At 39.5% G+C, this 27,596-nt stretch overlaps 1 protein-coding gene across 2 annotated transcripts; it reads left to right on the top strand.

Moving 5' to 3' along the window:
• Positions 1-517: 517 nt before the first annotated feature.
• psme4a (proteasome activator subunit 4a) lies at positions 518-27,045 on the top strand. Of its 2 annotated transcripts, XM_078272709.1 has the most exons (48): positions 518-1,148; positions 2,334-2,474; positions 2,722-2,838; positions 4,396-4,452; positions 5,944-5,988; positions 6,986-7,135; positions 8,402-8,465; positions 8,554-8,628; positions 9,032-9,154; positions 9,254-9,346; positions 10,737-11,002; positions 11,129-11,315; positions 11,420-11,509; positions 11,608-11,672; positions 12,084-12,234; positions 12,333-12,431; positions 12,533-12,602; positions 12,721-12,788; positions 12,919-13,134; positions 14,618-14,775; positions 14,925-15,020; positions 15,503-15,558; positions 15,676-15,732; positions 15,872-15,927; positions 16,337-16,435; positions 17,019-17,081; positions 17,184-17,279; positions 17,472-17,603; positions 17,718-17,927; positions 18,749-18,885; positions 19,144-19,194; positions 19,274-19,403; positions 19,521-19,602; positions 19,709-19,865; positions 20,006-20,075; positions 20,175-20,300; positions 20,389-20,541; positions 20,695-20,799; positions 20,907-20,998; positions 21,080-21,211; positions 21,339-21,547; positions 22,238-22,323; positions 22,463-22,591; positions 23,223-23,378; positions 25,044-25,206; positions 25,293-25,426; positions 25,637-25,777; positions 25,964-27,045. In XM_078272709.1, exons 1-47 carry the CDS (start codon positions 952-954, stop codon positions 25,769-25,771), a joined length of 5,544 nt encoding a protein of 1,847 aa, XP_078128835.1. In that variant the 5' UTR covers positions 518-951; the 3' UTR covers positions 25,772-25,777; positions 25,964-27,045. The 2 variants fall into 2 exon arrangements, with proteins under 2 accessions (XP_078128835.1, XP_078128836.1); XM_078272710.1 differs by lacking the exon at positions 4,396-4,452.
• Positions 27,046-27,596: the final 551 nt, after the last annotated feature.

Genomic DNA, 27,596 nt, shown 5'->3' with positions numbered 1-27,596 from the left:
CTCTATTACATCTCTAAAAAAAACAAAAACTATGTTATAATGATATTACGGGGTCAGAATCTGGGGAGAATATGCGTTTGAACAATTATATATATATATATATATATATATATATATATATATATATATATATATATATATATATATATATATATATATATATATTGACCTTTTTGATTAGCCTATGCATGTGAGTTTTGTGATTAACTTGGCTTTAGCAGTTGTAGTAATACAGTCAGTCATAATTAATAATTCATATCATCAGTCGGTAAAAGATTTTTACAAAATAATATAAATACTTTCTAAGTAGTTATTCCGTCCTAAAAGTAGAAAATACATCATAGGACACGAGGTCTTAAGTGGATTTCATGCCATCCTGTTTGAGTGGAGGATAAGGATAAGCAGTTATAAAAAGCATGAATGGAGAGTGGAATGCCGGGAAGTGTAGTTCTCCCAGTAGCTAGCGGATATGACGAATGTGTTGTGTACCTCGTCTGCTTTGCCGTAGTTGGATGAATTAGTCGACGTTGACAGTCCTTGGGATATGACTGTGCTTTTGTAGTAGAGAGCTAACTTTAGCTAGCTAGACCGTTAGCTGGTTGTCAAGTTTTTAGGATTACGTTTGCCGAACGAGAGGCATTCGAGTGCCAACGCGTTCTCTGGATAAACTCATGTTTTTCGTTAGCCTTAATATTTTTAAAGGATGACATTGTTCATCGACATTAATGTTTTCTGGGGAAGGAAGCTAACTTAACTTAAGCTTGATGGCTAGCTACTAGCGTGTCCGCATCTTGTGAATCTCATAACTTAGTCACTGTTTGGGCCATAGCAACCTAGCTAAACGATTCACCAGAGTAGTTCGCTAACGTTATTTAGATTAGCTAGCTATTAGCATAACAACGTGCGAAGTAGCATTTGCTAGCATATTGAAGCTAGCCAGGGATTTGTAATATGAAAAAGGCGCAGTCTGACACATTGGGGTTTGTTCCTCAAAAAGACATCGTATACAACAAACTTCTGCCGTACGCGCACAGGCTAGATGATGAATCCAATGATATTTTGAGTAAAATTAAAGGAAACTTGTGCCGAGCTGTTCAGCTCAGAGAGATATGGCCCGGTGTGCTGTTTTGGACAAGGAAACTTTCCACGTAAGTAACAGTAACGTTAGCCTATCTTTGGTATCCTCGCGTACTATTAACGGTAACAGTTGTTGCTCACTTCATAATGTTTTCACAATATTGAGCCTCTTGAAGCAAACAAACTTGCGTAACATAACGTGTTGTACAATATTTATCTTTGTAACTACATTCTTTGGCTGTAGGGCAACTGCAGCTATACTGTCTCAGTGTCTGCATACATTAGGCAGTTTGTTCTTATTTCAACTGTAGCTGTAACTCTTCTCTGGGTCAATAGTAGGCTCAGACACTCTCCTATAACAGCCTGTGGTGCGTTATAGCCTAGTATGTTTAAACGTTATAACCCTAAACTACAAACACTTAGCTAAATTACAAACTGATCAGGGACGATCTGGGTTTCATAATCGGTGGCAAAAAGTGTCAAATACAAAATCTTGACCCATGCAGTGCAGCCCAATAGTAGGCCATTGTCATTACTTTTGTGCTTATGTTGTTAAACATTTTCTTTTTGCATCAGTGAGTCAGGTGACAACTCACCAGATATCTCAAAATATGAATAACACATTTTAGTTTTATGGACATGTAAGTTTCCTTTGAAGTTGCTTCAAGCAATTCTTGTTTACACCCAGCTTTTGAAATGCAGTGTAATGTTTCTAGAGGTCATAATCAGTTATCTATTGAAAGTTTACTGCTAAACAGATTAGTCAAGTCATACTTGTTCATTATTACTTTACACAATAAAATAAATCACAGTAAAATTCCTTACCCCCTTTTTGCATTTATCTTTTAGTTTTTTTAGTAATGAGTCACATTGCGACAGCAAAGACATTGTCAATATGACAGTGAATTACTTGGAGTGCTGTTTAATTTTGTTGTACTTGGTCACTGGGCTGTCTTTAATCCGTTTCAGTCCCCATTGCTGGCGCATTGCTCTGTCTAAGAGTGAGTCACTGCCGGCTCAGACAGATGGAAAGTTTACTGTAGGATTGACCCAGATTCTGTTCACTGGTATTTTGGCTTTTTGACAGTGATGCAAATGTTTTTGAAAAGTATTGTTTTATAATCAGTTTTTTTTAATACACAGAGAACATAAGCACCTTACGTTTGTTTTGTTCATGCTGCTTACAGTGGCACTGGCCACTTATTTTTCATGTTAAAACTGGAGAAATTGTCCCTAAATCTATACTTCTTATTTAGGTACATGAGACTGTATGGGCGGAAGTTCAGCAAAGAAGACCATGTGCTGTTCATCAAGTTGCTCTATGAGCTAGTGACGATCCCCAAACTGGAGATCAGCATGATGCAGGGCCTTGCACGGCTTCTTATCAACCTCCTCAAGTAAGAATTATTTTACACGTGTTAAACACACAATTATTCAACACTTAAAATGTCACAGTATAAGGTAATCTTGAGGTTTTTTTTGTTGTCTCCAAGAGTTAAGTTAGATGCTAAAATAATGCTGCAACCTCACCATTGATAATACATTTTAGGAACTTATGGATTTTTTTTCATAGGGTGGGCTGTATGATGAGCTAGGATCAGAGTGTTTATTCTCATCCATCTGCATGTCTGATTCATTTAACAGGAAAAAGGAACTACTGTCAAGGGAGGACCTTGAGTTGAGGTGGAGACCACTGTATGAGCTTCATGACAGGATTCTTTTCTCCAAAACAGAGCATCTGGGCCTCAACTGGTTTCCCAAGTATGCCTCTGCTCTTTACTGTTGCTGTTGATAATATTTGTTTTGTAGGAAATGCTATTTACATATCAATTGAGGAAGGCGCGTTCACTGCATTTAAATTGTACACATTTGATGGTTGTGTAGTACATCAGAGCTTTACATTCAGGGCTTGAAATTAACTTTTTTTCCTCAGTGTCCCACAACTGTTCCAAATTCTACTTTGAACTGTCCCAGACTTAACAACTAATGTCCCACATTTAAGTAATTTTTTCATTCTACATAATAAATTTAGTTTTATTATAAACTATTTATACTATACAAGTTAACTGACATCACTTCATTGACTCACATTGAAGTTCATATTTTGAACATATCTCATAGTAAACACAGTTTTTATTTTGAACACCGTTTTAAACACCATAACAGCTTCATAAATCAACATTCAGTTCAATTTGTTTTGAGTTTGTATGTACATCACTATCATTATGCCGGGCATTGCTACCTCACTTTTTTTTTTTTATTTAGACACCGAACAATAATTATATATATATATATATATATATATATATATATATATATATATATATATATATATATATATATATTTCCTTCAATTACACCCTGCGGCAAAACTTCTTTTTGATTATAGTGAAATAATAATTGAAGAAAAATACTGTAGAAAACAATATTTGGCATATCTGTATTTTCCTACATGGAAAACAGAACATATCAAGTCAGTGAATGAATTGCTGTTACTGCAAAAGCTAATAGTGATACAAGACTGAAATTGAAAAAATGTTGAAGTGGGTAAAATGTATTTAATCTTGGAACTGTATTTATGTAATGAATCCAGTACCAATGACTTAAAATATTCAAATAAATTGCTACTATAGTATTTTGAGAGTATAATCAAGGTAGTGCATTGTTCACTTTGTTAATTTTGTGCTTTGACAACTTTAATGAAATGTACACACAGAATATTTTAGTCGTCGTAGATACATAGAATCATTTTTATATCAAGAGAAATGGTTCCATAAGCCAATTTAGTTATAACTTTGATAACTCGTAGGTCTCTGTAGTTTGAATAAAATCTAATTGCGTAATGGGACCAGTTGTTGGAGAACAAGAGGAACATTTTGTGCGCCACGTACTTTTCATAACTACTTTTTACAAGGAACGATCGACTATGACCTATTGGGTCTTTGCCTTTTTGGCCTTCACACTTTGCACAGTTTTGGAGAGAAGTTTAAATGTTGGTTTCCCCTATGCCACACCCTTGGAAATTCACTATGAAGTAGCAAGCAGTGCGAGGTACTCTTTTATGGTGCTATGGGAACATTGTATCTGTATCACATAAATGCCTTGCTAGCACATCACCTTTACGTTACAGCTGATGTAAGCAAGCTGATTTTGGCTGATAGCCAGCTCACCTCTTTCAAAACTATACTAATGCATACAAAATATGATACTTTGAATACATTGTATAAGTTGATGCATAGTTTGTTCATATTTTGAGTGATTGGCACTTTGTCGTGTGCTGAATGTGTTCTTTATGCCTTTGTCTCCTTTCACATTCAGTTCTCCACGGCCTCGTTCATCCTCTAAACACATAATGATAAAATTGGTTCAGAGGTGGTAAGGACAATACTTCTCTTTGTGTTTTACTTTGAATTCATCCTTTGAGGCACTTACTTGTTTGTTTTATTATTTCTTTTATACATTGCATGTGGAAACAAAAACTGGACACCCCACATTGTGACAGAGAAAAAGCAATGTTAACATTTCACTCATATTGGAGACTGTCGCACTGCAGCTTTTTTTTTTTTTTTTTTACCCTTCTCTTATTCCTCATATCAACCATGAGAGAGTGATAATGGACTGTAGTTTCATTCTTTCTATAGTGGATTATGTTGCAGCAATGTAGTAAGAAGGTGATAATGATCATATTGGAGAGTAATACAGTTTCTGATTTTTTTTTTTAATGATTTATATATAACATTTATTAGTGTTCATGATCTCTTTTAACAAATATCTATAGTTTGGCCCATGTTCAGGGGAGTTTTTGCTGTTACTTATCCCCCCTTTTAACTTGCGCCAAAGTAAGCCATGTCTACCTGCATTCTACATAGCATTTCCAGGAGTCATGGAGGAGCGCGATCTCTTGTCGCGTTTCCTCCCCTCCTGGAATGCACTGGGGTAAATGTGAGGGTTCACTTCAACTCAGATACAAAGGTCATATAGTGTAGGCTAGGGTTCCTTTTGCCTGAGTGTCTGAGCACTTTGCAATGGGCGACTCAGTTTGACTAGTTCTTGTTGTTGGATTCGCAGTGCATTATTTTGACCCTGGTTAGTGGCCTGTGTGTTGTGGGCTTACAGTTCTAAACATTGGGCTAGACCCATGCATTTAGATAGTTGTAGTAGTTTGGCTTGCACAGTGTCTCCCATAATTCGGCCAAGTATTACATGTGGAGTATGTCAGCTACAAGAAGACTTGAATGATGTGGAGATAAGTGACCAGTTGCTGAGTGAGATTGGCAGGGCATTTCCAACAAGGCATGGCTTGAGCTTGCATGCGAGCAGATCGGTGGGATTGTGGATGGGGAGCTCAAAAGCTGTGGTTATATTGGTCCCGAGCTTTCTACACTGTTATGTGACCACAGTCCTGCATCTGCAGTCTATATGTAAAGATGATCATGTCAGGATTTTGTGATATGTAACGCATTGTATTATTAGTCGTAAATCCAAAACCACCTTGAACAAAGTCTTAAAGCAGTAATTGAATTCAAAGTGACATGTTATGAATGAAGAGTTAGTGAAACTATTAACATATAAATCTGTATATTGGCATGAGGCCAGCAAGTAAGGTCAACCACTATTGGCAACAATTACTATGTTTATTTTTAGTGAATTGATTACAGTCCGTTAATTACGTTTTATTGCAACTTCCTCACTATACACCAGATCCTAAGATTTTCTCGTTCACTGTACACCAGTCAGGCGTGTAAAGAAATGTCTGTGTGCATGCAATCAAAGTCAAGTTGCATTGGTGTGAAGATTATTTAACATCAGTGTTTCAGTGGTTGTTTTGACATGCCATGACATTCCTCTTTCATTTGGTTTTTACAGCTCTGTGGAAAGTGTGCTGAAAACACTTGTGAAAAGCTGCAGACCGTAAGTACATCTCAATCCTTTGTCATGTATGTGTCTATGACTGTCTCTTCTTTTTAAAATTTGGCTCCTGTAGGGTATTAATAGGATTCCAGGAATTACATTTTTTTTTTTTAATCAAATTTAGAGCTATATTAGTCTGAGAATTCATTGATTCTATCATTATGGATTTTTTTATTAAGTTGACAAGACATTCAATAAAAGGTGTATATATTGAAAATTACAATTATGTAAAGCTGAGCTGATAGAATAGAAAACCTCTAAATATTGGTCATATTTTGGATGCTGTAGTGGATGAAGTGTTTTCACACCGCGTGCAGATACCTTAGGTGAGCCCTAGGACTCCTCCCTCAGTTTGCACTTAGGCAGATAATCCTATTATCTCATCTAATTCTGTCTTGTGTGAGAATGTCCTGTCACTGTGAGAACGGAGAGTGATTTGTGGTCAGCTGCTGAGAAGCTGTGGAGCAGCAGTGAGGCAGAGGGAAGTAGCCTTGGTTGAAAGTGACAGGGTTTACACTAGCACATATAATGAACCATGACAACCCCCCTGTGGGACTAGGAGTCCAGAGGAACCAAATGATTTACCCTAACAGCTAAAAATGTGCCAGGTGTATGACTTGTAATCTCATGCTTAAGTAACATTGCGCGCTACCATTGAAATTTCAGTAGCTGCTAGTTTGTACAGATGGTCTTGATGAATGGCAACTCAGAATGAAGACCGTTGTATGCTATTGCTTTGAAGCTAACACATACGGTCTTACTTTTACTTTACATTTATGTAGCGTATGTTTTTCTTAAAGTGTGTGTGTGTGTGTGTGTGTGTGTGTGTGTGAGGAGGTGTTTTGTAAGGGACCTGAGAGGATAGTGCATCTTTGTAGTGCTCTCTAAGCTGTCATATATACATATTCATAGGCTAGTAAATTATATTATAGCATTCTTGTCATTGGCTTCATTTCCCCCCAAAAATAGAATTGTTTTTCTCTCTCTGTTCATACAGATACTTTTCAGACTCTGCTACTCAGGAGATGCTGGATGAATGGAGACCACTCCTCTGTCCCTTTGATGTCACCATGCAAAGAGCAATCAGCTACTTTGAGCTCTTTCTACCCACGACTCTGCCTCCAGAGCTGCACCACAGGGGGTTCAAGTAAGAAACTTCTCATTGTCTCTGGAAGGGATGGGCATGAGTAATCGATTCCTCGATTACTTGCCTTTATGAGGGAACTCGAGGGGTTAATGAGGGAACTCAAGCTCTTAGTTTTTTTTGGTCTAATAAACAAAATAAGCTCACAACTCAACCAACTCTCAGTCGAAAATCGCTCTGGTCGAAATAAACCCCGGCAGTACGCAGATGAACAGCGCCCGATCTTCCCCTGCTGCGCACGCAGCTCCCCTGCTCACAAGTTGCCAAAACTACGCCAGATCAGTTTTTGGAGTGTCAGCGTTTTGCTGGCATGTACTGCCCGTGCTGCAGTGACACAAAGCTGGTTGAAAATCAACAAAGTTTCTCTTTAATTCAGTTAGATGTCAAATATGCTGGCTACCCGCAGTTTCCCCCGCTGTCTCTCTTTGTCGTTGACGAGTGAGAGCAGGCAGTGGCTCAGCACCGCTTGTTCTTCGGAGGCAGACCATTAAATCAGCATACAAATGTTGAATTAGAATGTCACTGTTTGGTACAGCCCTAATGGTGACTGTGAATGTTTTGATTGAAAATTGGCATTATGCATCATATACACTGTTGTCCATTGTTATTGCTGCTGCTGCCAGGCTCTTTAAGATGCGTTCTAACGATAGATTTCCCTTCACGAGGAATCAATCCCTCCAGGAGTAATTATTGCAATCACATTTTCTGGGAAAACATCACTCGTGCCCATCCCGAATGTATGGGTTTGGGTGTTGAGTTCAAATATCAGTAATCTTTCTCCAGAATTGCAGACCATCTCTACCTATGGTACTGTAGAAAAACGAGTACCGTCACGTTTTCAGAATTTTGGTACCGTAGTACCGGGTCACGTGACATCTGTAGTTAAAGGTGCCGTAGGTAGGATTGCGAAGATCCAGGACTTATCCAGGAATTTGAACATCGACAACTTCTCAGTCCCTCCCCCTTTCTGCTAAAGCCCAAAACGGTCTCCTAAGCCCCTCCCCCCAGAAGGGAGAATGAATGCATGTGCATGAGCCGTGATGGACATGCAGTTAGACACCCCCCCTCCTTTGCAAAAAGGAGGTGCCAGAGGAGCCGGATTTCTTTTTTAATTACCTGCTTCATGTAGTTCTACTAGAACATAGGGTCAGTTTCAGCAAATATGACAATGTTAGTTTTATAAGGCTTACCTACTGCATCTTTAAATGCCACATGTATGTAGTTCATAGGGTTGTCTTCTGCTTTTGTAACCATTTGTTTGTCTGACAGGTTGTGGTTCGATGAGTTGATCACCTTATGGTTGTCTGTGCAAAATCTTCCAAGCTGGGAAATGGTGAGTAGATTGTTTAAAATATGTCTGAATGTACAATAGTCAGTATTTCTTGCTTCCCAATGTAACATGTTTTCCTACATCTTTGTAGCATCTGGTCAACCTCTTTGCTCGCTTGGCCAATGACAACATTGGCTACATTGATTGGGACCCTTACATCCCTAAGGTTTGTCACTTTTTTTCTTTCCACCACCAACTACACAGTTTAGTAACTTGTTTGTTTTGATTTTTGTGGCACATGCTCTCATGTGTGGCCTGACCACTATAATTTGGGCTTATGGTGTGTATTTCATTGCCCCTGCTGCTTGTCAGAGAACAAACTATTAAGTTTCCTTGTTGCTCTTGGTCACTGATGGGACGTGACTTGCATCATGCTTGCGTTCCAACTGAGTGACTGTTTTGATCCATGCAACAGCACTAGCATGAGTTACTAATAAACATACACTTCTGACCTGTTAAGCCCAATTAGATGTAATGGGCTTTTATCAGTTTTACAACAAATAAGTCCACATCAAAATAATCAGACATGGAATATTTAACCCTAATTGTTTTGTTTTTTTACATTTCAGATTTTCACAAGAATTTTGAGGAGTTTGAATCTCCCTGTGGGGACCAGTCAGATGATGGTACCACGATATGTCACTAATGCCTACGACATCAGCCATGTGGTGCTTTGGGTCTCATCCCTCCTGGTTAGTTCATTGTTCATAAACTTTGTGTTTGGTAAATAATTGCAGCCACAGTTAGTGTAAAAATTATGGTCACAATCACCTTTACTGTGTCACTTTCAGGGTGGACCCAGCAAGCAAGCTCAAGCACAGCTCAGTGGCCTTTTCAACAGTATTACATCCTTCTTTCACCCATCAAACCATGGCCGCTGGTTGGTGAGTCACTTCTTTCTTACACACCACTTTTCTTAGTGACCCAATAGGGTCAGCAGGTCAGACATTTACTTTTCTTTGGTAAATAAATAGTACAAAATAGCTGCTAAATAAAGGACATTTTAGGGAATTTATTTTTCTTAATTATGTCTCCATAGCATTAAATATTCATGACTAAATAAATCAAAGTTAAAGTTTGAAGAAAAAAACTCAAATTTGAATAATAATAATTATAATGCATTTTATTTATTTTATTTTATGAATTACAGTGTTATCACATTTATTTTAAAAGTAGCCAAACTGATTGGTGCATGGAAATAGATGACATCATGTTTTACCAACTGAGGCCCGCCCACTTCAAAATAATAAGTAGCGGACAGAGAAAACTAAAAATATAGAAAAAGAATTATGATAAACAACTGAAATCAATAGGAAACATGAGTCGTGATGGTTTGACTGCTACCAGATACATCACTCACCAAGCTTGTTCCTACTATAATTCTAACACGTTAATACTACATGCCGTGGCACACGGCAGCAGCACAATAACAATGCAGTGACAATGAGTGCAGACAGTCACTCGTCATCATGTTTCTAGGAACCTTCCTGAACCTCTGTTTCAACTTCAAAAATAACAACAGGACATGTGAGTGAGATGACTGCAGTGCTATTAAAGGTCACTGGGAGCAGAGCCAAATGCCTTTCTGTTTTGAGGATCTCCCTCTACTTGATTTGAAGGACCACAGGCAACATTGTGAGTGGGTCATCCACTTACAGTAGCTGTGGTTTTATCACACTAGTGCAGTGTCCGTTTAAATTGCGTGTAAGTGCCCCGAAATACTTGTAGACGGACCCCAAAGTCAACTGTGTACTACCGACTTCCTGTGTACTTCTACTTCAAAAAGAAGGAAAACATTGTACTACTACATTTACTAAACCAGAAATGTTACTGGTTTTGTTGAAGAATCAGATTTTACTCACAAAATACAACAATTAAAATGCATTTTAATTCATTCAACTATCCAGCATTATATTAGAGTTGAAAGCTCCACCTTGAACAGACAGTAAGTCAATTTAAGTACAATGTGCTGATATTGCCTTTCTTTCACTCTTCACTTAAGGTGAAACTCGAGTGATTTGACTGTACTAAAGTGATCCCCATAATTTGCACACATACATAGAAGACAAGCAGACAAAGCTGTGTTCACAGTGTCTTGGTTTGTGTTTGTGTGTCCATTATCATCATGTCATCTGTATCTCCAGATGCTCCATACACCCTCTACTTCTCTATTTGTCCACACTACATGGAGGCACACTATCTACCTGTGTGTCACTTCTTTGTCATGTATCTGTCTTCTTTTATTTATTTTTTTCCCTCTGTCCTCATGTCCAGATGAAGCTTATGAAGCTGCTCCAACGTCTCCCAGCAAGCGTGGTACGGCGGCTGCACCGAGAGCGCTACAGAAAGCCCACATGGCTGACACCAATACCAGACAGTCACAAGCTCACAGAGGAGGATATCACAGACTTTGTGGAGAGTATGATGCAGCCGGTGCTGCTGGCCATGTTCAGCAAGACGGGCAGTCTTGATGCAGCCCAGGCCCTGCAAAACCTAGCTCTAATGAGGCCTGAGTTGGTCATCCCCCCCGTGCTGGAGAAGTAAGTCTGTACTGAACTAGAGAATCTCAAGGATAAATCATGGACCCAAGTCCCGCTTTAGATCAGAGACAAGGCCACATTTTGAAATAAACACAAAGGGCTAATTGTTCTCCATCTCTACCATAGAACATACCCTGCTCTGGAGACTCTAACAGAGCCCCACCAGCTGACAGCCACTCTGAGCTGCATGATTGGTGTGGCACGGAGCCTAGTGTCAGGTGGGCAGCGCTTTCCTGAGGGGCCCACTCACATGCTGCCCCTGCTCATGAGGGCTTTGCCAGGCGTTGACCCAAATGACTTCAGCAAGTGCATGGTGCGCTCCAGTGTTATTCATGTCTATCTTCTTCTTACTGTATTTTTGGTGTTTTTTTTTTTTTAACTTCTTAAATCTGATACAACCATTCCTTACCCCCACAGATCACATTCCAATTTATTGCTACATTTGTGACTCTTGTGCCTTTGGTGGACTGTTCGTCTGCCTTACATGAAAGAACTGACTTGACGGAGGTGAATTAATATTTTTCCTGGCCTTGTCAATGAATAAATGCAAAGTGTTAATTGATCCGTGCGTATAGCTTTTTCATATTCTTTTGTATGACTTCCAGGTGGAAAGAGAGATGTGCTCAGCCTCAGCTGAGTTTGAAGACTTTGTGCTTCTGTTCATGGACAGGTAAGTGGAGTTTCGATGAAGAACATTAAAAGACAAGTCATTCATCAGCAGCTGTTGCTTCAAGTTACGCAGTTGTGATAGGATAGATTGACAAACTGGAATAATTCTCTGTAAAATATTGTCCTATTAGTGCTCCTTAGTTAAAGAATGAGTAGATACAGCAAAGGTACTGCTCGGTCAAACTGGTTTATTTGGAGAATGAGTTGTTGGCTTGTTCAGGTACATTATTGGAGGACTGATGGATGTAAAGAAAAATATATATATTACAATATTAATTTTACAGCATTTAAGAGAAATTTGAATATCTTGCCGGGTGCAAGATAGGGCCCAAAGCATCATAACCAACAGTATTTACTCCATTCAGTATTTGTATTGAAACAATAACAGATTTTTTTTTTGTTATCTGGACAGATGCTTTGCCCTGATAGACAGCAGCACTCTGGAACAAACTCGCGAGGAAACGGAAACCGAGAAAATGACTCATTTGGAGAGTCTGGTAGAGCTCGGCCTGTCTTCCACCTTCAGTACCATCCTCACACAGTGCTCCTTGGACATCTTTAAGGTTGACTTTTCACACACTTTTTTTTTTTGTATTCTCTTTTATTCTCATATATATGTGTGTGTATGTATATGAACATATTTGTTACATTGGTTTAACAGGTGGCTCTGGAAAAGGTGTTCAACTTTGCAACCACCAACATCTTTGAGACACGTGTAGCTGGGAGAATGGTGGCTGACATGTGCAGAGCTGCTTCCAAGGTGAGTCTTGTCCACTCAGACTCTTCATGTGGGCCTAAAGCATCATCTTCCTGCAGCTTATTAGTTTACTATCTTCATCCTCCCTCTGCTTCTGTTTTCAGTGTCACCCTGCAGAGTCACTCAAGTTGTTTGTGCCACACTGCTGCAATGCCATAAACCAGATCGCTGTCAGTAAGTGCTCACCACACAGGAATACGTTTTTCTACAAGAGGAGGTTTTCAAACGCATGACTCGCGTTTTCTTCCATGAGTCTTTGTCATTTGCCTGACACACTTTTTTTTTTAAACAGATGAGGAAGTGTTGAATGAGGAAGAGCTTGACAAGGAGTTTTTGTGGAATCTCCAGCTTCTGTCTGAGGTGATTTAGACCACTCATGATTTACTAACTCAACCCCTAAATTTCTGTATTTACCAACACCTCCTATCTATAATTCTGTATCTCACTGTATTTTTTTCTGTATATTTCCCTATTTGCCATGTGCACCCAGGTGACCCGGGTGGATGGTGACAAGGTCCTGCCGTATCGTTCTAACCTGGTCCAGATTTTGCAGTTGACGCTCCACCTTAAGTGTAAGCAGGGCTACACTCTAGCTTGCAACCTGCTGCACCACATCCTTCGTTCTTCAGCCCTCACCTACCCCACAGAGTACTGCAGTGTGCCAGGAGGCTTCCACCAACCAACCAGTGACTACTTACCCATCAAGGTACTAATATTTATTGGTTATCAATTATATATAATATATACATAATATTTGTAGGTGTTCCGATACCAGTATCCAACCAGTTGCCTCCGATACTGCCTAAAACACTGGTATCGGTATCGGGAAGTACTGGAGTTTATGCACCGATCCGATACCACGTAATAAAGCCCTAAAGAAAATCTACGTTAAAGTACTTTATTTATGTTCTTTTTTCGTTATAACTGACTGTCAAACTGGATAAAAAAAAGAAAGTTCTGTGGCATTCATTGTTTGTGTTTGTTAATGTTTCACAAAGAGTTTAACCTGAGCCAGACCGACAACAAAGATCGAAATCATATCACATCCATACAGGGATAGTAGTATACAGTTGTTAAAACATAATAAAATATATGACACACTGGTATCGGATCAGTACTCGGTATCGGCCGATACGCAAGTTCAGGTATCGGAATTGGTATCGGGAAGTAAAAAATGGTATTGGACCATCTCTACATATTATTGATGATTTCAGAAGCTTAATCCAATCAGATTTACATTAACTTGTAACCAATAACAGTCTTACTTTGTCCCACATATTCCATGACCAAACTTGTGTGATGTTTTCATCATACTACTCTTGTCATCCCCACAAACCAGTGAGAGATTGGGTTTTAGAAACGGTTTCAGACATTTGTTTTTAAACCGGATAAGCGATACAATTCTGTGGCACTCGCTGTGACCTGGTTTGAATAATTGTCCGAGCCTCTCTTTAGACAGTCAGTGAAGACAGCCCGCAGTTTAATCCAATTATGTTGCTTCCTTGATGGAGACATAGATAGTAGATCACTTTGCTGGATTACTGTACAACAAGAGTGATACAATGTTTCACTTGTAATTACCACAGTCACCACAGTACTACAGGCCTGGGGGGATGTGTTATGTATGTGTGTGTGTGTGTGTGTGTGTGTGTGTGTGTATATGTATGTGTGTGTGTGTATATGTATATATATATATATATATATATATATATATATATATATATATATATATATATATATATATATATATATATATATATAAAATTTGTTTTTAATGCAGTGATATACTGTATGTCTAACCACATGTTAAATTGCATACCTTGAGCCACTTAACACACAAAAAATGGTGTCAATAGAGATGCAGTTCTGCAAATCATGATTTGATGTGTGCTAGAGAGAAAAAAGAAATCCTGTCTCCAACTGGCAAGTTTGTGTGTTGACATTTAAGTTGCATTGGCAATATTCAGGTCCTATTTGGTATATTTCCACATGTCGACCAGATGAGACTGTAACAAATTCCATGTGCTTTTTTCCTAATTACACATATATAGTGGATATCTGAGTTGTACCACAATAAAATGCAAATGGGTTCACTTTTATTAGGTGGTGTAAATGAAACCTGACATTTTTTTCTAACTAGTTAAGGTATAAAAAGTATAAGCTTTGCTCATTGTCTTTATCCCACAAAGGAATGGGGTCGTCCTGGGGACCTGTGGAATTTGGATATCCGGTGGCATGTGCCCAGTGTTGAGGAGACCTCCTTTGCTTTTTATTTACTGGACCTGATCCTCCAGCCTGAACTTCAGCGCCTTCAGCGATTTGCACAGGGGGAACAGGACATGAGCAGGTATGGAGGAACAGTGTGCACAGGTGTGCTCCCTACAGAAATTACATTTGGATTTCTACTCGCAATATGTACATTGGATTCAGTCCACTTTTGTTTATTTTGTTTGGCTCTGTAATGCATATGTTGGGTGTTGACTTTGTGTTTTTCAGAGATGATGTCCTACAAAGCCTGACCATTATTCAGCACTGCCTCCTTGGAGCTGGGAGTCTGATGCCTCCACTTAAAGGAGAGCCCATCCCTGAACTGTAAGCAGTTGCATTCACAAAATAAAATCTGTTCTGACCAAGAAATCCAGAGAAAGACACTGTTGGTTAACAAATGTTAGTTAAAGTCTCCTTTAGGAAAACAGTTAGCAGATGTGTTGGGTTCTTCTGGAGGGAGAGACCAAGGAGTTTGTTGATTTCATATTTGATACGAAAGTAGATTCAGTAGAAGCACATACATCCCCCCCCCATGATTGACAGGCTCATATTCCATAAAAATACATAGATCGACGGTCTACTGGATTTGCACAAAACAAAGAGAAATCTCCATGTATGAGTTACTTATATACTTATAACTGTTTAATTGCAGTATTGTTGCTAACGGCTGTATGATGGACTTAATATTGGACAGATGTTTCAAGGCACATTTTTATTTCATTTTCATTTCATTTTCATTTTTGTTTTCAGACACCATTTCAAATTGTACACAGTTAATTTGGCTTTGAACCTTCTTTTTCTCCCAGGGTCCACAGTATGGTGAATCTAGATGAGACCAACCTCTACACAGGAGTGGAGTATGGTACGCAAGTCACTTTTTTATTAACTGTTGGATGATGAAGCTGTTGCCCACAGTACATGTAAATCATAGGGTTTTTTGGAGTAAAACCTTACACTGTAATATTATCTTTGCCTGCAGATGACTCCAGAGAGAACTACAGAGATGCTGTCTGTAGAGTGATGAGACAGCTGCTGCGTAAGTGTTCACGCTCTCTTTTTCTGTTCTACAGCCACATCCCTAACCAAATTGTAGTCACATTTGACTTAACAGGCAAGCTCACAATATACTGTAGGTCTCTGTCCTGCCATCTGATTTCCTTTACCTCTTCTTGCAGATTACATCCTTGAGCACTCTGAAGATGATACCAAGTCTCTTTTCTCCATCATCAAGGTAGGCTGGCAGTAACATGATAGCATTTATACTCTTATTTGTATGTGTTGAATGATATGCCTACCTCAGGGTTCAGGCTATGGAGCTAATTTGCATGTTGAATTCCCCCAACATTTGCTGATATATTTGGCTCATATCTACAAAACTGCTGTATACCACTGTATTACACATCCTTCAAACAAAACATACACTCATGTGGTATCTTTTAGAATGCCACATTGGAGCAGTGTGTGTAAGTTATTCTATGCTGCGTGGGACATCGTGTAGGCAAAGGTTATCTCTGAATTTATTTGAATCATTTTTGCCGTCTTGAATCACTCACAATCTCAAAACAGGCTTTGGACAGTAGCTGATGTATTGATCCTATCTCCCAACACTAATCACCATTTTTGTCTGTGATACCTTTCAGATTATCAGCGACCTGTTGCACTTCAAAGGTTCACACAAACATGAGTTTGACTCCCGCTGGAAGAGCTTCAACCTTGTGAAGAAATCAATGGAAAACAGAGTAAGAAATGTTATTGAACTTTTGTTACTTTAATACTACTGTTATCCTAGGAAGGAGTTTAAAAAAAAAAAAGCCACCAAAGCTTAAATTAGTTACATTAGTGATAGGGCTGATAACCAGAGTGCTGATATCTTTTTTTTCTTTTTTTTCTCGTCATCGCGATATCAACTGTTGCAATATACACATTGCGAAAGGCTGCAACATATCACAAAAGACACTGAGATTTTTTGTGTTAGTTGAAAGAAAATTACAGTTTAAAATGTAACTCATTCTTTTTTTAGTAGTGCCTTTTTATATTCAAGTCAATGTTCTATTTGTTCAATAAATGTTGGAAATGATTTCCTTTTTTATTTGTTTTAAATTTTTTGTAGCAGAATACTGAAAGCAGCAGAAAGGCAGCACTGAGTTCATTTTAATATCTGTTTTATTTATAGCAAGTAATATCGTGATAGCGATATTCAACAACGTTAACGCATATTTTCCTCATATCGTGCAGCCCTAATTAGTCATACTTGTATTACATCCTGTATTTAAAACTGACTGGTAATTCAGAGTGTATAATGCCTTGCCGTTGAACTTGCAGCTTCACGGCAGAAAGCAGCACATCAGAGCTCTGCTAATAGACAGAGTCATGCTCCAGCATGAGGTAAGTCCTTTATATTAACATTGGGTCATTTCTCTATTATTATTTTTTACCATTTCTGACTTTGAATCTTGATAATCTAATCTATATCTCTTGTTTTATCAGCTGCGAAAGCTGACAGTGGAAGGATGTCAGTACAGGAGTATTCACCAGGAACTGATGAGGGATCTGTTGAGGCTTTCCACAAGCACATATAGTCAAGTGAGTTCCACAGGACACTCCACAGCAGTGCATTATCTCCATCATATCAAGGCATTTATTCACTTCCCGGTTTGTTTAGTGTTATCACAGAGTAGTTATTGCACATCATAAATCAAAAAATACATTTGACTAGTGTTCTCAATACACCTGATGTAAATAATATGCTAACTGAGACTTTTTATTACCTTCCAGGTACGCAGCAGAGCTCAAAATGTGTTGTACACTGCATTGGCGACCTACAATTTCTGCTGTAGAGATCTGATCCCCCATGTCCTCGAGTTTCTCAACCCAGACAACAGCAGTGTCACACAGCAGCAGTTCAAAGTATGACAGTCCTCTCTGGCACATCTGCTCTACAACATAGAAACTCACAAAGTTCTACATTTGCAAGAATTCAAGTTTCATATTTTCTCAATAACATTCTGTGTATGTCTCCAGGGTGCCTTGTACTGTCTTCTGGGGAATCACAGTGGCGTGTGCCTGGCCAATTTGCACGACTGGGACTGCATAGCCCTGACATGGCCCGCCATTGTACGCTCTGGCCTCAGCTCAGCCATGTCTCTGGAGAAGCCCTCCATTGTGCGGCTCTTCGATGACCTCGCAGACAAAATCCATCGCCAGTATGAGACCATCGGCGTCGACTTCTCTGTAAGAAAAACACTCTGAACACTTTCACAAATGGATCATAGAATCAAAGGCAATTGTGATATCTGCCTACGCCTATAAGGGTCATATAGATATTGCTACTTGCTACTCTCATTCTGCTGTTGTCTTTGCTCTTGAATTCACTCAGGAGAAGCTTATTGAAGCTACCAGAATGTTATTTTCAATACTGTGGGAAAGTTTTAATCGACATTGACCTTACAAACCTCGAACTTGGTCCTTAAAAAACTTGATAAATGAAGAAACACTCTCCGGTCAGTCTCTGTTGTCTTAAATTAATTATTGTACCAGGAAACGGACTACAACATCAAAAGCTGCATAAAGTCAGTTTATTAATTTCCCGTCCCCACCAGTAAAGCTACAAAGAAAACAAGGTCATTTATGGTTCCTCTCAGCTGTTTAGCCTTCTTCTCTAAACAAATCTAGTCAAAACCAGTTTCCAACCAGCATATCTCAAGATATTGAGACACCCCATAGCCTTCTAATTTTTAAGACTGGACATAGTCTCTGAACCTTCTCTCATGTCAAAGGTTGCAAAGCCCCTTATTGAGCTATTAAACAGATTTGGCAATTTTACATATACATTTCAGTAATTTTCTACAACAAAACTAGTCACTAAATAAAAATGTGTACCCATATTACTCTCTGCTCTGCGTCACTCCAACATAGCTATGCAAGGAAAAGCCAATATTTGATCAGTCTCCCCCACTGTGTCTGCTCTTCAACAAAGTCTAAGTTTAATTTCCCTCCCACAATTGGACAAATTGTGTCTGATGCTATAGGTTTTATCTTTTTCATCCCTTTAGATCCCTGGGGAGTGCTGTGCTGTGGCCAAACAACTTATGATAACTGGAAATCCTGTTCCCAAGGAGCCTGTTCCTTCAGAGGAAGAAGTAGCAGAAGGTTTGAACAGGCAGAAGCTCAAGAACTCTGAGTCTGTTGAGTAAGTTTACATCAGGAACAAGACAAAGAATCATCATCACGCCAAAGACCTTCCCCTAAATTTGGCTCGTCCTCTTTGAGCAACTACTTTTGATATAAAATGGCTAACCCCGCAGAATAAAACACTTAAAAACAATACTGACACACAACCCATCTGTTAAGATGATGTGCATACTCTGCATACAGCCTTCATGTGAACAAGAACAGATTTGGTTACATAAAAGTTTGCAAATACTAATACTGTTTTACCTTTTTGTAGGAAATACAAACAGCTCATTGGTGATCTGCTGGACTTCCTCAACAGGAACATGTAGGTTAATTTAATATTGATCAAATCCTGTTTATATTTATGTATTAGTCTGTAACACCTGCTTTGTTTAACATTCCAGGCCTTGGAAATTCGAACACATTGCAATTGGCTTCCTGTCATTGCTTCTGAGAGATGACCATGAGCTCCCACCACCTGCTGTTACGTTCTTTGTAAAAAGCCTCAACCATGACTCCCTCTATGTCCGCAAGGTTTGGCATACACATATTATGAGACATGCAGTAGCAGTGCTGTGATTCTACAGCATATGGTTGCACTCCAGTCTTTCCTGTGTTTCCTTGTTTGAAATGGCTTATTTTCTCCTTTAGGTGGCGATATCAGCTGTTGCAGGGATAATGAAACAAATCAAGAGGCCGCATAAGAAGGTCCCTTTCAGCCCCTCTGAGCTTTGTAAGCATCACAAGTTTTGTTTGTTTGTTCTTGTGTATGAACATTTCAGTTTGTGTGTTTCTAATTATAGATTCTAAAACTTTTGACAAAAATCTTTCTTTGGTAGGTGGAGTGAAGGAGCTAAGTGGTGTCGTAGCAGCCGGGGACCGTCTAGACAACCAGTGGCTCCAGTATAACAGCAGCAGCCTGCCACGCACACAGCAGGACTGGGATAGCTGTGTGTTTGTGGAAAAGACCCACTGGGGATACTACTGCTGGCCAAGGTTTTCATTTGATGTCTTTAATCATTTTTATTTACTTGACTGTCCTTTGCTGTCTTGATATTTTTTATTTGTATTGTTATCTGTCAGACAACATCTTTCACCTTGTTTTTATTTACCACCACCTCATTACTGTTCTCCAGAAAACTGATGATGTATGCACCACTGGAGGAGCAACCCAAACAGAACCTGACCAGAGAGGAAATGACAGAGGTTTGTCATTCACACCCCCTAGGAAACTTAACGCATTCAGTAATGTGAAGTAATAGTAACTGCATCTAGTAAAATTGCATTTCATGCCCTTCCCAACAGCGGGAACAGATCATCTTTGACCATTTCTCAGACCCGGTATTTATCAACCAGTTCATCGAGTTCCTCTCTCTTGAGGACCGTAAGGGCAAGGACAAGTTTAGCCCTCGCAGGTTCTGTTTGTTCAAGGTGAGATTCCCTGAGAGTAGTGTTAAATGCAGAAAGCAACTTCAGTCAGTCAATAAAAAATTCATTTCTTCCCTTCTGCTATCTCCAGGGATTGTTCCGCAATTTCAGCGATGTCTTTCTTCCGCTGCTGCGGCCACACATGGAGCGCCTTGTGGCCGACTCCCATGAGAGCAAGCAGCGCTGTGTTGCGGAGATCATCTCTGGACTGATCAGAGGCTGCAAGCACTGGAGCTACTCAAAGGTACGGAGTTGAAACTCTCACTGAGTAAGGTGGCTAGATGTTCCACGTTGGAAAGTCACCTGATTTTGTACACGTGAAAAATAAATAAAAATGCTATTACCATAGGTCTTACAACGCAAACAAACCAGTACATACACTTGTGCTCTTTTACAGGTTGAGAGCCTTTGGGAGGTGTTATGTCCACTGCTCCGTACTGCCCTGTCTAACATCACAATAGAAACGTATGCAGACTGGGGCACCTGTATTGCCACAGCCTGTGTAAGTGTTTGCTTGTTTATATCCAGCATATCTTTATCCTTCCATTTGTCAAACTTGTGTCACTCATCCTTCCTTCCATACGACTCTGGTGTTTCCGTTTCGTACAGGAGAGTAGAGACCCACGCAAACTCCACTGGCTGTTTGAGATGCTAATGGAGTCTCCAGTCAACGGAGAGGGGGGCTCGTTTGTCGATGCCTGGTGAGTAGAAAGGTTGCTGCCTGAAGCAGATGTTGATGTGACTAACAAACTTTGATGATTGTGCTTCTTTTTCCTTTCCAGTCGTCTCTATGTGCTGCAGGGAGGCCTAGCTCAGCAGGAGTGGCGTGTTCCAGAGCTCCTCCACAGGTTGCTGCAATACCTGGAGCCCAAACTAACACAGGTCTACAAGAATGTACGGGAACGCATCGGCAGGTGAGGTCCTTTTTACACCCGTAGTAAACGTGAATGTACTATTTGTCATTACATTTTTTTTTTCTCCTAAAATCTTAGTGCTTTTTTTGTGTCTCATCTTATTCTCTCTAAATTGGTATCCTTCCAGTGTGCTCACGTACATCTTCATGATTGATGTCAACTTGCCCTACACTCAGCCTACCACCTCCCCGCGCATTTCAGACTTCACAGAGCGAATTCTGTTGCAACTGAAACCTCTAACCGAAGGCGATGAGGAGATCCAGAACCACGTGGTTGAGGAGAATGAGGTGGGAGAGCAGGATGAGAGGACGCAAGCCATCAAGCTGCTCAAAACAGGTTGGTCAAGGATCTATCACTATTACTCTGAACTCAGCTGTCACATTGAGTACTGGTTATTGTAAGAATGGTTGAAACAATTAGAAGTTAAAGGTCCCCTATTGTGCTCATTTTCAGGTTCATACTTGTATTTTGGGATTCTACTAAAACATGTTTCCATGCTGTCATGTTCCAAAAATTTTTTTTTGCTCTGTCTGAATATGCCTGCACTCAGTTTTAGCACCGTCTCTTTAAGCCCCCCTTTCAGAAAAAGCGTTTCAGTGCCTTCAACATCTGCGCTTTCAGAGTCCTGCCCCGTTATTGCAGCCGGAGAATGACTGCAATGGCACTGTAACATCACTTTCTATATATATATATATATATATATATATATATATATATATATATATATATATATATATATAGTATAGTTGTGACCCGGTAGTCATGACGGCTTTATCAAGGCACCGTTTCTGAATACGGGCTGTGTGCATTTCTCTGTGTACTGAGTGTTTTTGATACTTTCACAGTATTTAAAGTATATTGCACCTCGACCTGCTTTATAATAAAAAAAAAAAGACATCTCACTTTTTACAATATGGGACCTTTTTAATTTTAATCAGAAAATGAATCTTTTTTTGTCAAACACCCACAATTAAAGCAGAGTCTCAATTTTGTAACCTAAAACATTCTGTCTTCAAATGTCTGCAGTGCTGAAGTGGCTGATTGCAAGTGCTGGTCGCTCCTTCTCCACTGCTGTCCCAGAACAACTACGGTTGCTTCCCCTGCTCTTCAAGGTAAAGCACTCACTCATTAACTCTGATCTGCTAGCTACGTCACTACCAACTTTAATTTTTGACGCTTAATATATACACCACAAAGGGACTTAAAATGACGCCAACCTTTCCATCAACCTCTCTCTGTCCTCTGTTCCAGATTGCTCCAGTTGAGAATGATGACAGTTACGATGAACTGAAGAGGGATGCAAAGACCTGTCTGTCTCTGATGTCTCAGGGACTCCTTTACACAGAACAGATCCCCATGGTCCTCCATGCCCTGCAGGAGGTGAGTCATCTGGAAGCTGTGGCTGTTATTCCACTTTTCACGTGCATCACACATGACTGGGCTGTTCACAGCCCCTCACATCTTATAACCTGTAAGGTTAATACGCAGAAAGATGAAAAGGTTCAAAGGGAATGACAACTGGCTAAGATTTTAGAATCTGCCCTGCTTCATTTTGGGTGAATCTGTTACATAATATATTGGGTCAGTACAATAGTGTGCAGCTACCTGGAGAATAAATGAGAGAACCTGAAAAAATTTAACTGTGACAGTATTCTGGATGATTCTCTGGCAATTTTCAGATTCTCAACTAGCAACAGCACCGTGCGCAACACGGAAATAAAGAGGAATAACCAACATAATATGCAAAGTCGATTAACTAACAACTATAAAACTGAACAGTTCAAAGCTGTGAACTGGTATGACACACAAGCAGAGATCAGTTTGTTCATGCTCACAAATTCTGATTTATGTGTTACCCATTTGATGTCGTATAGATAATGAGTGGTATTCCTACAAAAAAAGTAGCTCCATTACAAAAAGACTCCTCCAGGACACGGTCTGTTCCTCATGTGGAAAAAAATGCCCAGAGTATGTTATTGATGTGGGATGTGTTTATTGTTGTGTGCTGCAGATTGCTGGCAGCAGCTCCTGGCATGCTCGCTACACGGTGCTCACATACCTCCAGATTATGGTTTTTTACAACCTGTTCACCTTCATGAGTGACCAGAAAGCAGTGAATGATGTCCGGGCACTGGTGATACGACTGCTGGAGGATGAGCAGCTGGAGGTAAAACCAACCATTCATTTGCAACTGTTTAACATTAAAATCATTAAAACTGTAAAGCTGAAACATTGCCAGTCTGGCATAGCCGTCACAGGAAGATGGTTGAAAAATGAACAGACATAAGGCAGTCTGATGATATAATGATCGCTAAGCTATTGGCCAATACATGCTTGTTTATGCTAGCAGGCAGTATCACAGTCTTCACTGTAGTGATTCAGCACTCTCCTCCTGGCTCTCCACTCGTCCCCCCCCCCCCCCCCCCCTCTTCCTGTCCTCTAGCTGTTGCTATGGAAACCACAGGCTGCAGTAATCTGTTGCTATAGTGATAACGTTCAGATTGAAGGAGGATGAGAGGGAGAGGGATGGAGTAGAGACAAAGGAGACGTTGGGGGATGGATGGAAGTAGCCATTTTTATATGGCCTCTTAAACTAACCTAAGCCTGGTTTTATAGGCCTTAGCCGTAATGACTTGCATGGCTCTTATTTTGTCAGGATCACCTTTTATTTTTTTTGATTAGCTAACACTGGTGCCAAGACACATTTCATGCATGCCATGACCCCTTTCTTTTATTACATTACTAAGTGACCTATATCACACAAAACACCAAGTTTTACTCATGAGGAATCTACCTTCCCTTTTAAGAGAAAAAAAATCTGTTCCATTATTTAGACAAAACAGAAAACGGTATAACTTTAAAGTGCACCTAAGAGGAAAGCTGTAAGGTATTTGCCCTAGTGGTTCTATTTAATCTAAAAAGCCTTTCCTCTGGAAAATGCTGTTCAAAGATCTTCATAATACCCATTTCAGAGTTTACCTTTCCTGCTGAGAATTTCACTAAGAAAAGCCATTTTAGCTCACATTATAGAGAAGCATCCGCACACACATATCCACCCCCAGTCCCCAGCTGGCTGCTATTTCTATCCAGCTGGCCAGTCTACATACTACACACTAGTGGAAAACCCTGTCTAATGACATTGTTGCTATGGTATGTATTATACAGTGCAGAAAGACGTTGTCAGTAGAAATGTTCCTAACGACTAATTTCCCTGACGTTTAAACGGAAGTTTATTTAGGGAACACTCGAACTGTCAACATTGAGCACAATTTAACCTGTAAAGTTACAGCAGCCTGCTCTCCTAACGTCCACACGCCTGTGCTGAATGTGGTTACGCATTTCTCCGGTCATGTGGTTATATGCCAGTTTATTCTGACACGGCCTGCATACAACCTTATTTCCATTTTCACACCTGTGGCCGTATGATTCACACACGGAGGATCCAAGCCCCACCGTTTTTGGATGACTCAGGAACGACCGGGTTCTCTTTTGGTGTATAAATCGGTCTTAATGCTACTTTGTAATGTGTCAGTGAATAGCACTTTGTAGTAGTAGTAGTTTATGGAATAACAATGTAGTACAAAATATCTTTCAAGTATCCAATTAACAGAAAATGTAAGCAATGTCTGCTGTAGTTTGTCAATTACTGCCTCGTTCCTTTCTTGACATTATTATGTTACTTACTGGCAGCAAGTTCCAGAATAATCAGTTATTTAATCCATGTATACTCAGCTGCACTATTGTAATTGTGTTGTAATTAATACTGCACTGTAGTGACAATAAACTTTGAACTTCAACCTTCCCATCCCCTCTTTCTGCGGTTGTTTTCTAGGTAAGAGAAATGGCTGCAACTACACTCAGCGGCTTCCTTCAGTGCAATTTCCTGTCCATGGAAGCCCCCATGCAGGCACATTTTGAGGCTATGTGCAAGACTTCCTTGCCTAAGAAGAGGAAGCGGGAGCTCGGCTCTATAGTGGACACTATACCATCTGCTGGTAAGCAACTTGTCCAGAATATATGATATACTCATTATGATGTTCTCTCTCATCTTAATGAAATCCCTCCTGTTGAATTTTTGTAGACCTGGTGCGGCGCCATGCAGGTGTTCTCGGGTTGAGTGCTTGTATTCTCTCCAGCCCATATGATGTGCCCACCTGGATGCCTCAGCTGTTGATGGACCTGAGTGCTCACCTCAATGACACACAACCTATTGAAGTATGTGTAATCACCTACTTATCACTTTATTCTGTTGTAGTGGGATTCTTTTTTCAACCTTATATTTTTTCCCCCCAATTGCCTAGCTTTTGTTGTCAACAAAACCTGTGCAGTGTCAATTATTTACTCTGTTACCAAAATATATATATATATATATATATATATATATCTGAATTTAAATAGCCATAATTTGTATTTGTGGCCTTCCAGATGACTGTGAAGAAAACTCTGTCAAACTTCCGACGGACTCACCATGACAACTGGCAGCAACATAAGCAGCAGTTCACAGATGACCAGCTGCTAGTCCTGACTGACTTGCTGGTCTCCCCCTGTTACTATGCCTAAGACCTGGTAAAGCATTTTAACTTTACGCTGTTCTTGAAACATAAATATTATTGAAGGTGCTTTAACTAGTTTATTATTCATTACCAAATAGTGTCAAACAAAGCTGCTTATGGGATCATTTTATAGGGATAAGAGAAAACTCCTTGAGCCACCTTTTGACAGTCAGTTTTGTTTTTGATTCACTTGTATCAGTTTGGGACAACACCAGACTACAGATACCAGCCTGCATTGGGGAGGAGGCTCCAGTTCGAAAGACACCGCATCACCCTGGAAGAAGAGTGGCACACAAAGGCAACGGAGTTGTGGCACACAGAAGAATTGAAAAGTTGGGTATTCATGTATTTAGCTCATTTACATTTCTACTATACTTAATATTTAAGGATCAATCATAGCAGGAATGAATGACCTGCAGTTTGTAACATTACTGTACAGTTTTATTTCTTCTTTTTTGGTTTGTTTTTGTGCATGTGCACGGGTGTATGCGTGTGTGCGTTTATGGGATGCTTGAAGACATCTGCCACTGTCCCACACATTTCTCAGGATTCTATCCCAAGTATATACTCTGAGCCAACACAATGTTAAGTGTAGGACATACTCTTGACTATCTCCCCATAGTGAAGTGTTTGTTAAAAGCCACAGAGAACTGATGATTGAATAATGCTCTCTTTAGATTAGACTTAAACCTGCAACACACAATTTTTGTGTGGCGCTGTTTGATCTATATATGATTATATATGCATCATGCATGTGTATATCATGGTATAGCAAATATGCACAAACATATTTATTTATTTATTTTACTTTTTTGAAGTGCTAAGTTTTAATTTTTTCATAGAAGGTGTTTCTGAGATTTAATAGATGGTTGAGCTTTTAGCAATGGAGCCTAATAATTGTCACCTACTCTTGCAAAGAAAGGGAGAGGGCAGAAGCTCCCCACTGCTGTGCTGTGTGATGTGTTTGCTGTAAGGACCTGAGAATAGTCCGATTACCATTTCATGTGTTTCGGTGCAAGAAAATAGCCAAACCGCCTGTCAATAATTGTGATCTCTTCCCTCTTATCCCTGGTACAATTTACCTTTTTCTAAAGCCCACTGAGATGAAATGAAATTATTTTGTTTTGTTTTTCCCCTGATGACTTGAAATCAGTCCAAGCATTGAAGCATTTAGTACCTCACTTATGTATAGTGTAGTGCCAAAACTGCAGTGATTTTTTTTTTTAGATGTACTGTTTGCTTATTGAATGAGATGTCAATAAATTGTTTGTAACAAAATCAGTTTTTTTTTTTTAATTGAAGTTGTCTCAATATTTGTATAATGTAGTTAATAGAACAACTCTAAATTCATCCTTCTATCTTTTTACCAGATGTTTTTGAAAGTAATGATTATAATAAAAACATGTCTTGCACATTTTAAACTTAAAACTATGTTATACACGTCATTTGGCCTAATCTACCTGAAACAATGTGACTACAATGTGGGGGGTTGTTTTATTACAAATAATGTCAGTATAGAATAGAAACCTGCTGAGAGCGTATCTTGCATATTATGGTATCTTGGCCCTCCATGGAGAATCATCACTGTGCGTGTCGCCTAGCAACGACGTTGTTGAGCTCATATCTATGGTTGAGCTGCTGTTCCCAAGGACGACAGTGTAAATTCGTTTTATATTGCAAATGTATCGTGGCAAACGTCTCTTAGACATGACAGAAAATCTGTGTAAACTTACCTTATTTACCCAATTTCAAATACTATGGGGCCACCATTTTTCATAAAAGCTACAGTATGTTGCCATGGTGAAGAAAAGAAAAATCGTTTGGACTAACGG

The sequence above is a fragment of the Sander vitreus genome, chromosome 17 (assembly GCF_031162955.1).
Source record: "Sander vitreus isolate 19-12246 chromosome 17, sanVit1, whole genome shotgun sequence".
NCBI lineage: Eukaryota > Metazoa > Chordata > Actinopteri > Perciformes > Percidae > Sander > Sander vitreus.
The sequence above is the reverse complement of the archived record's forward strand: the minus strand, read 5'-3'. Positions and strand labels throughout refer to the sequence as shown.

What these genes read in the sequence shown, in the direction of transcription:
- psme4a (XM_078272709.1), top strand. Translation starts at nt 952, where the DNA reads ATGAAAAAGGCGCAGTCTGACACATTGGGGTTTGTTCCTCAAAAAGAC. An exon ending in GCTCCTTGGACATCTTTAAG is followed by an intron (nt 12,235 to 12,332) that starts GTTGACTTTTCA and finishes TTGGTTTAACAG; the next exon opens with GTGGCTCTGGAAAAGGTGTT. An exon ending in TGGAGGATGAGCAGCTGGAG is followed by an intron (nt 23,379 to 25,043) that starts GTAAAACCAACC and finishes GTTGTTTTCTAG; the next exon opens with GTAAGAGAAATGGCTGCAAC.